General features: G+C 48.8%; 1 protein-coding gene across 2 annotated transcripts in view; it reads right to left on the bottom strand.

The window, feature by feature from the left end:
• LOC142023588 (uncharacterized) overlaps nucleotides 1–13,204 on the bottom strand; it is a 104,827-nt gene that overhangs the window by 60,152 nt on the left and 31,471 nt on the right. For both annotated transcript variants that reach the window (XM_075014704.1, XM_075014713.1), the window contains exon 3: nucleotides 8,480–8,671. In XM_075014704.1, the coding sequence (XP_074870805.1) occupies nucleotides 8,480–8,671 (192 nt within the window). The remainder of the gene's footprint in view (nucleotides 1–8,479; nucleotides 8,672–13,204) is intronic.

The raw sequence follows: 13,204 nt of genomic DNA, 5'->3' as shown, positions 1-13,204 counted from the left end.
TACATGGGTGGGAACTGGGCAAACGGGGGGCACAAATAAATAAATACCAACTATATACGGGGGGGGGCACATCCTGGGCCCCACGCCCCTATAGTCCAGCACTGGGGGTGGGCGGCCGAGAGCCCCGCCTCAGCTGTAGCCCTGTCCAGGGCTGGCTGGGGGCCGGGCAGACCGGCAGATACGTCCGGTGAGTGTCAGCTGGCCCCAGGTCTCCCTCGGCGGAACGGCCCTCGGTGGCGGGGCGACGGAGGACGGCGCAGCGACGAGCGGAGCAGCGGGTGGCGCGGCGGGTGGAGCAGTCAGGGCGGGCGCAGCGGCAGCCAGGGTGGCATGGGGGGCCAGGTAGTCCGCTATGCGGTTGAATGTCTCCATGTAGACCCCCCATGCCTCTTGGCGCCAGGCCAGCACCTGCTCCTGGAGGTGGAGGCGGCGTTGCTCCACCCGCAGGCGCTGCTCCGCAACCTCCACATGCCGGCGGTGGAGGGCCAGCAGCTGGGGGTCCGTTGCCAGCGGCTGGTGTTGGGTCTGCTGTCTTGCCCGCCGTGGGGACAGTCGGTCCTCCGCCTAGGGGCTGGCCTGGAGCGATGGCCCCGGAGGGGATTCCAGGACCACTGACGCCTCGCCAGCGCTCTCCGGTCCTTCCGATGGTGCAGCTGCGGAACACAGGAGCGGGGGAAGAAGAGTGGAGACAGGCGTTAGTGTGGGCCCCGAGCCGTGGCCTTGTCCCCCCACCCCTGTGCTGCAGGTTCCCCATCCCCGTCCCCGGGAGATGCTGCTGTGATGGGGTTCAAGGGTCCCCCTGCACTGCACCCCGTCCCCTGGCGGGAGTGACTCTCACTTCACTCTGCAGGGTCTGACAGGAGAGGTTTCTTAGGCAACAGATGCCCAGTTTCTCCCAGAAGTGACAGTACAGCAGTCAGAGACAGTCCTTCCAACCCGTCCTGGGGAGAAGACCCCAAGGGGTGCCCCTCTGGGGTGTAGCTTTCCCCCTCCTCAGGCTGGCTGCCTTCCAGCTCTCCCTTCCCCTAGCCTCTAACTGCGGCCCCCGATTCAAACCCAGCTCGGCTCCTCCCTCCTCTTTGTTCACGGCAGAGGTGTAACCTGCCAGTTGTAGCCCCAGGATCATCCTTAGCCACTGGGAGCTATTCAGCTTGTTGCTCATATCTAGCCTGAGACTCGCATTTGCACTCCCCCCACTCCATCACATGCTGCTGCTGCTGCTGCTGCTGCTGCTGCTGCTGCTGCTGCTGGGTGTCCCACCCTCTCCTCCCGGGGGACCCTAGAGGTTCCGCTCCCCGCTACCCCGGGGATGGGGCATGGCACTGTCGTGCTGGGGGGGAAGGGGCTGATGCGCTCCTGTGAGGGACATGCCACTGCTGTCCTTGGGGCCATGGTCATATGGGCACGTGGAGGGCCCTGGCCACATATCTATTACCCCCGCCCCTCAACCCCGGGGGTGTACACCGGGGGGGTACATACCTGTAGGTCCACTCCCACGGTTGGGGGACACCCAGGGGGCGGATGCCCGGCTGCTGCTCCTCGATGGCAGAAGGAGGATCTGGAGCCCCGTCTCAGTGGAGGAGGAGTCCCCCTCCTCCTTCTCCTTCTCCTCCTCCTCCTGCTCCGGTGCCCCGGGGGTGGGCTCCAGGGGGGGCCCGCGGGGTGCGGGGCTTGCCTCCGGGGCGGACTCCGGCTCCGGGGCCTGCTGGGGCTCCTCAGCCGAGGTGTCAAGTGTGGCCGGAGGGGAGGAGGTGTGCCGGGGGCCCAGGATGTCCCTGAGCTCCCTGTAAAAGGGGCAAGTGACGGGGGCGGCCCCAGATCGGCTGGCCGCATCCCGGGCCCAGGCGTAACCCTGCCGCAGCTCCTTGACTTTACTCTGGACATGGTCCGGAGTGCAGGCAGGGTGACCCCGGGCGGCCAGGCCCCCGGCCAGCCGAGCGAACGCATCCGCGTTCTGCCTCTTGCTCCCCATTACCTGGAGCACCTCCTCCTCGCTCCAGAGCCCCAGCACGGTCACGAAGCTCGGCCTCCGTCCAGGAGGGGCCCCGCTGCCGCTTCCTGGCCTGGCTCCTGCCCTGGCTGCCTTGGGAACCCTGGCTCCCCTTCGGGGGGGTTCCCTCAGGGCGCTGGGGGGGCTGCCAGGTGGCCATCGCGTTGGGTGGAGGTGTGGGTGGCTGTGGAGGAGCGTGCAGGCGAGCAGCGTGTTATTGCTGCTGCCTGCATGCTCTCTCAGCTTCCTGCACAGAAAGGGAGGGGGTGGGGACCTTTAAGGGGCCGCTCCACGCGGCCACCATTGAGCTGAGGGGCTGGAGAGAGCGTCTCTCAACCCCTCAGCTGATGGCCGCCATGGAGGACCCCGCTATTTCGAAGCAGCAAGACGCGGATCGTCTACACACACCCTACTTCGACACTGAACATCGAAGTAGGGCACTATTCCCATCTTTGGATGGGAATAGCGATCTCAACATCTCACTGCCTAACGTTGATTTCAACGTTGAAATCGCACACGGCACGTGTAGACGCAACGCATGCTATTTCGACGTTGTGCCGGCTACTTCGAAGTACCTGGCTAGCGTAGACGCACCCAATGTGCTCAACTCCATCAGAAGCCCACTCCATGGGGCACTTGGGGCCACTACGCTAACCTTACCACTCCATGATATGGAAAAGTACAAGCAATCACAGCTGAACATAGGCTGACTTATAAAAGATACAGTTGGTGTACATGCATGGGAAATAGAAATGACTGTTCTTTTCCCTGTATTATAAAGTTCCATTCAATTATAAATGTGTCTGTTTACACGGGTTTCAAATAAAGGTCTGTTTACGGAAACTTAATTCATCTTTATTAGCTCTCAACATATGCTGGCTGGGGCTGACATTAGTCACAGATAATAGCAATTGGTGCATTTGCAATGCTATATTGCTACACAAGCAGCACTCATTACAAGATTTATAAGGGATGCAATGCCTGGCACAGCAACTATGGCAACACAAATTATCATGACTCAACATTAAAATGATCTTTCAAAACCTCCCTGAGCCACATAGCTCCACAATGAACTCTTCCTATTCTCCTGGGATCTGGCTGCTCAGAATCAGCACATAGCCTTCCAACTTCTTCATGGCGGAAACTTTTCTCCCTTTGCTTCACAGAAATTACAAAGGACACAGGCAGCTGTAACTATTGAGATATTTTGCTCCAGAGATTCAATTTCATGAGTAGACAGTGTCAGTGGCCATTCAAACGGCCAAAGGCATATTCAGCTGTCCTTAATATAACTGAAACATTATCAGGCACTATGAAGGCGGCCACTGTAAGGCTTCATAAGCCACACAATTAGGGGTGGGTCTCCCATGATCACTACTGGCATTTTGACATCCTCAATGTTAATATTGTGGTCTGGAAAAAAGTCCCTGCTTGCAGCTTTTTGAACAGGCCAGTGTTTCTAAAGATGCATGTGTCATATACCTGCCTTGACCAGCCCACATCAACGTTGGTGAAACATCCAGCAGTGCTTGCAATAATACAGAAAAGCTGCCCCTTCTGTGGCTGTACTTGGAGGCAGATGGTCAGGTCCCAAAATAGGAATATGCATAATATCTACAGTCATACCCCGAGATATGCCCATTCGAGTTATGAGAATTCGACTTTACAAGAAGTTTAATTTAATACCCCTACTCCAGCTTATAAGGCATTTATTCACATTTACAAGGACCAATTTGGAGACTGGCGGCTCTGGTGGGCAAGCACCGAGGGGATGGAGTCGGCTGTGTTGGTCTTGACTAAGAGGTCATGCAGGGGTGCGGCGGCTAGTCATTGACTGAATGAACTTTTACATTGTACTGACTTTACTAGTGTTTTTTTTTAGCTTGTTGTAAAACTAGGGAAATATCTAAATGAGTTGATGTGCCCCTAGAACACCTCAGTGTACCCCCAAGGGTACACGTAGCCCTGGTTGAGAAACACTGTTGTAGAGCACTGCATTATGGGAATTTAAATCATGTTCCCATAACTCCTACACAACTTGTTTGCCCACGAATCATTGCAAAATCTTCCAAAAACATCCTACAGTAGATGGTGGGGAGTTGTGCAGTGGGATAACTGCCCTCAATACACTGCTCTCTGCATTGATATAAGTGCTGCTAGTAAGGATGCACACCACCAACACAAAGAGTGTAGTGTGGACGTGCAACAGTGATTTAATTACTGCTGTGTTTGTACACTGACAAACTTAGAGTAACATAATTTTGAACTGTAAACAAGCTCTTTGTGAGACCAGGTGGGTGAGGTAATATTTTTCATTTGATCAGCTTCTGTTGGTGAGAAAGACAAGCTTCCAGGCTTACAAAGAACTTTCTTCAGGCCAGGTAAATTTACCAAGCCTAGGTCCATGCTGCAGATTCATATTCATATAACCACCTTTCTCAGGAATGTGAAAAATCCAGGCACTTGAGCAGCACAGTTATATACTCATCCCTCGCTATATGAGCACAATTCATTTCCAACTTTCTGCTCATAGGCAAAAACTTGTAAGAGGGACATTAAATTACCATTAATATACATGTAAAAGTTTCTGATTGGTTCCAAGTGCTTGGAGGGGCAGCAGGTGGTGCTGCTTTTGAAAGGTAAGTGAACGTAGGGTTGGGAGGGGGTTAAAGGCTGGGTGCAGTATGGGGCCAAGAGTTGGAGGGAGGGTTAAAACCTGCGGCTGAGGTGGAGGAGGTGGCAGCTTGTTCCTCCTCGCTGCAGCAGAGGTACCTTGGGGCGGAATGCAGGGGGCTGGGGGGTTTGGAACAGGATGGGGTGGGTGTTGGGAGAGGGCTGGGGGGTTGCATGGGGAGCTGTGGGCTGGGGGAATGTTGGGACTGGGCAGGAGGGGTGCATGGGGAGTTGCCGCAGAGGGAGTGTTGGGAGCGAGTGGGTGGGGCTGCAGATCTCCCCGTCCCCTGGCCAGGGACCCACGGCTGCAGCTAAGCCAGTCACAGGGCAGTGGGTGTCCCCGTGCCCTGGCCAGGGACCCGGAGGCTGGCTCATATAAGTGGAGGAAGTTCACTCGCATAGTGAACAATGGTAAGTATATCGCAACGAATGGTAAGTATATGTGTCCCTCATTTTAGGGAGTACTCTTAAGTAAAGTATTCGTTAAATGAGGGATGAGTGTACAGTAATCCTTCGAGGTACGTGAGAGCTGCATTCCATACAAACCGCGCGTACCTTGAATTTCGCAGGCCTTGAGGGATGGGTTGGGGCCCTGGAAGGGGGGCAGCGGGCGCCCATGGCCACCGCTTCCCCAGAGCTCTGGATGGGGAGTGCCCACAGCTGCTGCTTCCCCAGGGTTCCAGGTGGGGAGCACCCACGGCAGCCACTTCCGTGGGGCTCAAGGCATGGGGAAGCAGCTCTCAGCCTGCCTGGCTGCCAGCAGCTGTGGGAAGCTAGGCAGGTTGACAGCCCAGCAGCTTCACATTGCGTGAAACTCACATTGATGTGAGTTTTGCACAACGTGAAGCCATATAAAACAAAGGTTTACTGTATCAACATAACCCCCTTATGGTGGTGGATTAACTATGGCGATGAAAGTCAGAGAAACTCTCCCATTGGCATAGAAGTGTCTTCACCTCTATCAGCACTACAGTGGAAAATGCATTGATGCAGCTTCACCAATGCAGTGTTTTAAATGTAATCCTGCCTTTAAGGATACTGTAGTCCCACTTCCATGAACATGCTACTTATGCCACTTTCCCCATTAGCAAAGGTAATCCAGCTGCCCAGGGTGGACCCCTTCCATCAACACGATGCTGTCTTCACCAAGATTTAGATTAGCATAACTGTGTTGATCAGGGTTGGAAAATTGTTTAACTAAAGGCGTTAACACATATTTCAAGGGAACTTTCAAGTTAAACTGGCCTGTTAGCATCCAGTACTTAGGCCAGGGATGGGCAAGACATAGCCTATTGGCTGGATCTGACCAGCCAAGCCTTGGAATCCGGCCCAGGGCCTGCCCCACCAGGACCCACAGGCAGGGAGCTGCCCCACACCACTCAAAACGCTTGGCTGCTTCCTCCCTGAACCTCTCTGCCCTGCATGCTAGGGTTGGGGGAGAGGCTTCAACAGCTGGCCCCAACCCCAGCACAATGTCTCAGCTCCCATTGGCCAGATGTGTGGACAGATTGTTCTGGGATTTGAGGCAGCATGCAAAGCTTCACCCCTCCATCCCGGTGCATGGAGCGGAAAGGCCTGTAGAAGGAGCAGCCAGCAACTTTGAGCAGCATGAGGCTGTGGCAGGCAGGAAATCTGCCTGCGGGTCCTACTGGGCTGCTGGTCAGGTGCTTCCTATCTAAGTGCCTCCCAGCCAAAGTCTGCCTATGGCATCCCTACCTCCTTCCCACATGCCCATTTCTTGTCCCAGGTCACCACCTAAACCCTCTGCAACCTCCTCCCACAGGTCGTAACTTGCTCCTGGACCCCACACCCCCTCTTACACCCTTTTCCCAGGCCAGAATCCTCTCCTGCACCCACACCCCCTCCCTGACCCTCTACCATAACCCTCTGCACCCCTATTTCTCCTCTGTCCCAGATCCTGCATTCCCTCCTCCAGGCCAGAATTCTCTCCTGCACCCACACCTGTTCCCTGACTCTGCAACCCAATCCCCTGCCCTAGGTCATTACAACCCCCTCCCTCACTCCAACTCCCTCTCAGATCCCACATCTTCCCCTGCACCTCAATTCCCTACCCCAAGATCCCTTCTCCACCCAACTGCTGTCCCAAACCCTGTAACCACTGCATAGAAAAGTGAGGCCCTTGACCACTTACCAAAATCTTGGAGTGGCCTCCCCATCAAAAATTATGACCCACACCATCCTAGGCTGATAGGAATGTTACTGTGGCATAATTGCACCAATGCTGACAAGCTGTTTTGGGTTTTTAAATGCAGACAAGTCATGATTACCTTTCTTAGTGTATGTCTACACAGACCAGTTATTTCAAAATTACAGCCATTATTTTGAAATAACTATGTGAGCATCTACAGACCACAACTGCTATTTCAAAATAATTTTGAAATAGCAGTTGTTTTATTTCTAAACAGATAAACTTCAGTGCATGAGGAACAGTGCCTATTTCTATTTCTGGATACACACAGCCACAGTGAATAGAGTCTATTTCAAAATAAGGCATAGCGTGTCCAACGGCTCTGTTTTGAAACAGGCTCTATGTGTGCATACCTGTATCTTGAAATAGCTAAGTGCTATTCTGAAATGCATTTTGCGTGTAGCAGCGTCATTTTGAAATAAGCCAGAATCACTAGAATTTTTAGCCCCTGCTAGAGCCATGCAATTTCCAAATCCCTATGCTCTGAAGGGGACAGACACTATTAAGAACCCAGCGAGGGGGGGCTGAGTCATAACAAGGGCTTGATAAACTTGGAACTGGGTGCAGTGGTGTAAGGGAGATGGAGTCAGGTTGGAATAGCTCCTTATTTTGCCATCAGGGACACTAACAATGACCCCATATTACAACACAATGGCTATGTCTACACTTGCCCCCTTCTTCGAAGAGGGCATGGTAATCAGGGTGATGGGAGATTACTAATGAAGTGCTGCAATGAACATGCAGCATTTCATTAGGCAAATTCTCCCCCACAGCAACTTCCAAGTGTCAAACTTCCAAGAGCTGGCATACCATGTAGCTGGTAGTGCCTTCACTTATCAAAATTTTGTTCGAAGTGCCTGCAGCTACATGGCATGCCGGCACTTTCGAAGTCTGACACTTCGAAGTTGCCGTGGGAGAGAATTTGCCTAACGAAGCGCTGCATGTTCACTGCAGAACTTCACTAGTTATCTCCCATCACCCTGATTACCATGCCCATAGTAAGTAAAGTGTTATTCAAAAATGGACATTGGTGCCCAGAAAAGTGGTGTGGTTGTGAGTGAGATAATTCAATATATCCCAGTCAGCAGTGACTGTGTATTTCATTTCTATAACCTACTCTGTTCTATGGCAGTTCTTATACCATGGCTCATTGCTGCAGTATCTGAGCACCTTCCATTAGCACATTAAGTGACATTATTAATATCTATCATATATTGTGTGTTCTCTCATCCTCTCCCTGGGGTGAGAAGGTATGTAGGTAGTGGAGCATTTCATTTTGGTAGGGTTTCTTTTTCAGAACCAAGTATTAGAAGTTACTGCAAAGAACATGTAAAATCAAGAATGAAAGGTGGGAAGGGCAATGTTCAAACTTAATCAGTCGACAATATGAAAAATCAAGGTCAGATCAAACGCAAAATCTGTAACCAAAACCATGTGGGTACAAATTCAACTTCAGAATTAGCATCAACATCAACATGAGCTGCATCTGCTGAAACCCTCGCTGATTTCAGTCCTACATCTGAGCCACAGTCTTTCACTTTAAAAAAAAAAACCACATTATGAGACAGATAAACTAAACTAGAAGCTGTGTCAAGGATGTTGTTTACCTTTTCATGATCTTTATTCTTCATTAAAGACTCTGGATCCCCTGTTGCCAAAAGAGAATTTTTAATAGCTCCCTTTATGATCAATGTGGAAATATGTAAAGGCTTTAGCTTCTGGCTGCAGTTTAAATCAAAAAGTGCTCTCTTCTCTTCTTTCAGTGTGCTCCAAACAAGAGCTCGAACACAATATGCATCCTGGAAAACAGGAAGTGTAAAAATGAGTTTTCAGTTGACTACACCCTGGAAGACCACTCATCACTAAGTTACAACTACAGTAGACCCCCGACTTACACAATTTCAACTTATGCATTTCTTGCAATAATGCAAGTCAAAATTATGAGTGGCGGGGAGCTGGGAACCACGTGGCAGCCTGGCTCTGGGCTCCCTGCCACACCCGGGAGCCAGGAAACTGCCCATTACTGCTGTACCTGGCTCTGGGCTCCCCACCACTCACTGGAGCAGGGAGCCAGGTGCAGCCAGGACCAGGGGACCCAAAGGCATGAGTGCTCCTCCCCCACCTGGTCCCGAGTATACACTAGAAAAAGAGAGAATGGGAACAAAGGGCTTTGCCATCCAATTTCTCTGTAGTTAAGGGATCTGAGCTAACATACTTAACAGTAAAAGCTGAGTTATCCAGAAGTTGGATAACCAGAATGATCAATTAACCAGCACTTACTCTGCTGGTGGCCACATGGGTCCGCAGAGTGGAGCTAGTTGCTGCAGGGTCAGTATGACCAGCTACCTGGTTGTGGCCTGTGTCCAAAGGGCCAGCTATCTGACCAACAGTGGAAACAATGTGGCCAGGAGACACCAGCTCTGCTGGGCCTGGGAGCCCTGAGACTACCTGTCTGGCCACTGGTGGTAGCAGCAGGGCTGAGAACTGGGTGCCTGGCAATGGCTGGCAGTCATGGGGCCAGCAGTCCAGCCAGTGGCATTAGGGTTGGGAGCCGGCTGTCTGGCTGGGGCCGGTGACCATGGGTCTGCTTATCTGGCTAATGGGAGTGATGGCAGTGGAGCCGGGAGCTGGCTGTTTGGCCAGCAGCAGCAGGGCCAGTGGAGCGGGGCCAGCAGCTCCACTCCAATATCCAGCACATTGTATTATCCAGCACCCCCAGCTCCTAAGGTGCCAGATAATAGAGCTTTTACTGTAGTTACTACCTGCAGACAGTATATGTCTGGGTACAATGGACAGACCTGATACAAGACAAACATGATGGGAAACACCCTTCCTAGCAACATAATAAAAGCAGCTAAATTGCACACCGCAGTCCTCACAGCATATCTGAATGCATTATGCCTTAGAAAGTAATTGTTGCTCAGGTGATGCACCTGCTCCTCTCATTCTTTGTATGACTATTCTGTTACAAGCCATAATTTTTCTTGCAGCATCTATGCCGAGACTACAGCACAAAATCTGTGCTAGAGCCTTAGGGTTCTATGAACACTTCTTCCTGCATGCCACCATTATTTGAATTTTACTACACAGTATGAACTAACCCTTCATTGCTGATAAAAGCTTTTTTAAAGGTATAGTTTTAAAAATGGGAAGTATGAACACCTGATCTCTGTAACATTTACCAGGTCTGTTCTCTGAGTTAATGAGAATGAAGCAGGTCAGTGATGATGATACAGCAAACAACAGTCACTGCAGTAACATCAATCAGATACATTAATTACATACCATATGACTCATGTAGATATCAGCAATAAATTATAATAAAATATTTTTCCAAGGACAATGTCTCTTAGTTTTAAATAAAACCTCTGGCTTTGCTCTGACAGTTACTTAGAAGCAACATACCATATGGTAAACTGCCTTTTTGATAACATTAAAGTGAGGGTAAAAGTTGTGATTGGCTAAGGATTATGCATACAGCGAATCTGTGCTAAAACACCCGGTTTTTGTTACCCCATTTCACTCCTTGATGTGCTCCCTGAACCTGTTTGTTCCATCCACTTCGTTACATTTGTCTTTCAGATGGTAAGCTCTTTGAGGCAGGGGCTGTCATTTATTATTTGTTTGGCCAGAGCCTAGCACAATATTTGGTTAAGGCGTTTGTGACCATAAGAACCTCTCAATGCAGACTGGCAGAGGGCCACCATGCAATAACTCATAACAGGCATGACACACTCAGTGCTAAAACACTGCTGTCATATTATGTACTTAAAGATATCATGGAAAGAATCGTAAGTAAACTGATGATACACTGGTCCTGAAAATTATTGTGGGATGTATCTATGGGTGGCGTGCGTATGTTTGAAATATGTTCTTAAAGCCCATTCAGGAAGCAGCGACTCTGCCAAGTCCGACCAAAGCTAAGCCAAATAACGTGAGTTTGCCTATCTAACTGGCTTCATTACAGGCACATGTAAAGTAAATCAAGCAAGCAACCTAGGCTCTGGAAGCAGAGTCAACAGACTTTGGGTAACGGAAGGGGAACAAAAAATCTGTTTTAGTCATCCATCCTGTAGAGGACATATATCAAAGGGGTAGCCATGTTAGTCTGTATCTGTAAAACCAACAAGAAGTCCTATGCCGGGTCTTTGCCCGCAAAAGCTTATGCTCCAAAATATCTGTTAAGTCTATTACGTGTCACAGGACTTCTCACTGTTTTTATAGAGGATATAGGGTACAAAATCCTATGAGCCTGTGAAAGTTGGATACCCATACTGGAGATCTAGAGACTCTGGTAATATGATGTAAAAAAACTGCTTACATAAAGATTGTAACAAGCTAGAATTAAATACTAATAACTAAGAAGTATGCTTTTAATTTTTTTATTTGTAACTATGCCTGTCTTTTTCTCATTTATTACCTCAAACTTCTTTTATGTAATAATAAATTCAGTCTTGTTTTATTAAAAAACAATGTCAGTTCTGTATATTAAAGTGCAGTGTGAGCCTTCAACTAACTTAACAGGCTGGTGTATGGTTTGTCTCTTTAGAGGCAGTGAATTTAATAATTTCTGTGAATGTCCAGTCAGAAGGACTACTAGACACCACAGGGAGTCTCCTTTTTTTCCTGGGCACCCAAGAATCAGGGTTTCACTGACTGTTACCTGAAAGGCTAGGTTTAGATGGGCACAGTCTTAAAGAGTTTTCTGGCAAGGCAGACAGACTGGTGTATCAGAGAACTGATACATCTTTGCAGCAGTTAAGCTCTCACTTGCTGAGGAAGAGAGATATCAGCGAGTCTTACAGCTCTGGGTATCCTGAACAGAATGTCTCAGCCTGTAGGTGCCAGCATAATATAGATGTTAAATAACAAATAATAATACTCCTCCCCAAAAACATTCTGTACTATTCCAGGCGGCACGGTTCTGCGAGCTTAGTATGTGGAAGAGCTGCATGTTTGGGCCCACTGTTGCTTAAGTAAATGTGACATTGCTTCCGTTTGGTTTTAAAATACTGAGCTACACAGACACATTTTCCACAATAGCACTCCAGTTCTCACTTAAAATATTCCCAACATTTTACACAAATACTTCCCAACTGCTATGCTATAAAAGCCAGTACACATGGCAAGGAACTGCCTAAACTAGTCAAGGGAAAATGCTGAAGAAAGGGGTTTGACCTAAACTCCACATGGAGATAGGCACATAAATCCAGACTACAGAGAGGCACCTATTTCTGCATAGTGATTCACAAACAGGAAAACCTCCTCTTGAGTTAGGAAGCTTAGGGGCTCAAATCTTGTGAGAAGTGCCACCTTCTCTCCATGCAAAATGGTCAGATGAACATATGATAATGGTTATGCTTTCTTTACCCTACACCAGTGTTTCTTAAACTTTTTGACACCACAGAACACCAATCATAATATTTTTATGAGGAACGTCTATGAAAATATTCTTCAAAAATTTTTGTTAGACAAAAAAAAAGACCAAACAAAAAAACCCCAGCAACATATACAGCAAAAATAAAATAAAGTAACTTAGTCAGGCGTTGTAGCAATGAAGAAGTAAATGAAGAAGTATAATTGTATCTGGTTCTAATAACAGAAAATATATACGACCAGTGTATTTTTCCAAATGCTCGCAGCATATCTGCAGGTTGTTCACAGAACACCTGTGTTCAGCAGAACACAGTTTAAGAAACATCTCCCTAAATCATATAACTTCTCTTCAAGTTCTTAAAATGGTCAGCTAAGATGGAGGAGACCCAGTTTTAAATTTCCCCTGCACCTGAGGGGAAGAAAGTATTTAAATAGGGCTCTTCTGTATCTCTCCAAAATATGTTCTTAAACACTGAGCTGGAGATATTCTGATGTGAGGCTCCTTCAATCTCCACTGCTGAAACTGTTCCACTTTTCATAATACTTAACCACTGCAGCATAGGAATGGATCGTAGGTTTCGTACCTCTGATGTGGGTGCCCTAAACACCAAATTATAGTCTCTTTGTTTTTCTCTCTCTCAGTGGTGATTTAAGTTATTTATCCAAAGTGGAACAACTTCAGCAAGAGATAGCTAGGAAACTGCAACTAAGAATGCTTCACGGCTCAGTGGTTAGGATATTTCCCTGTTCAACTCCCTTCTCTCCTTGAAACAAAGGAAGAAATTGAACTTGAGTCTCCCACATCTCAGGAGAGTATTCTAACCCCTGGACTAAAGGTTATAAGGTCAGCATGTGTACACACCAAATTCTGAATGAGTCCTAATCCAGTAAGAAGTCTCTGAGCACATCTACTAGTTTGGGTTACACAGGCAGAGGGTTAGCTACCTTCTGCTGCT

The sequence above is a fragment of the Carettochelys insculpta genome, chromosome 1 (genome assembly GCF_033958435.1).
Source record: "Carettochelys insculpta isolate YL-2023 chromosome 1, ASM3395843v1, whole genome shotgun sequence".
Taxonomy (NCBI): Eukaryota; Metazoa; Chordata; order Testudines; family Carettochelyidae; genus Carettochelys; species Carettochelys insculpta.
Note: the sequence above shows the minus strand (reverse complement) of the source record. Positions and strands in the feature narration are given on the sequence as shown.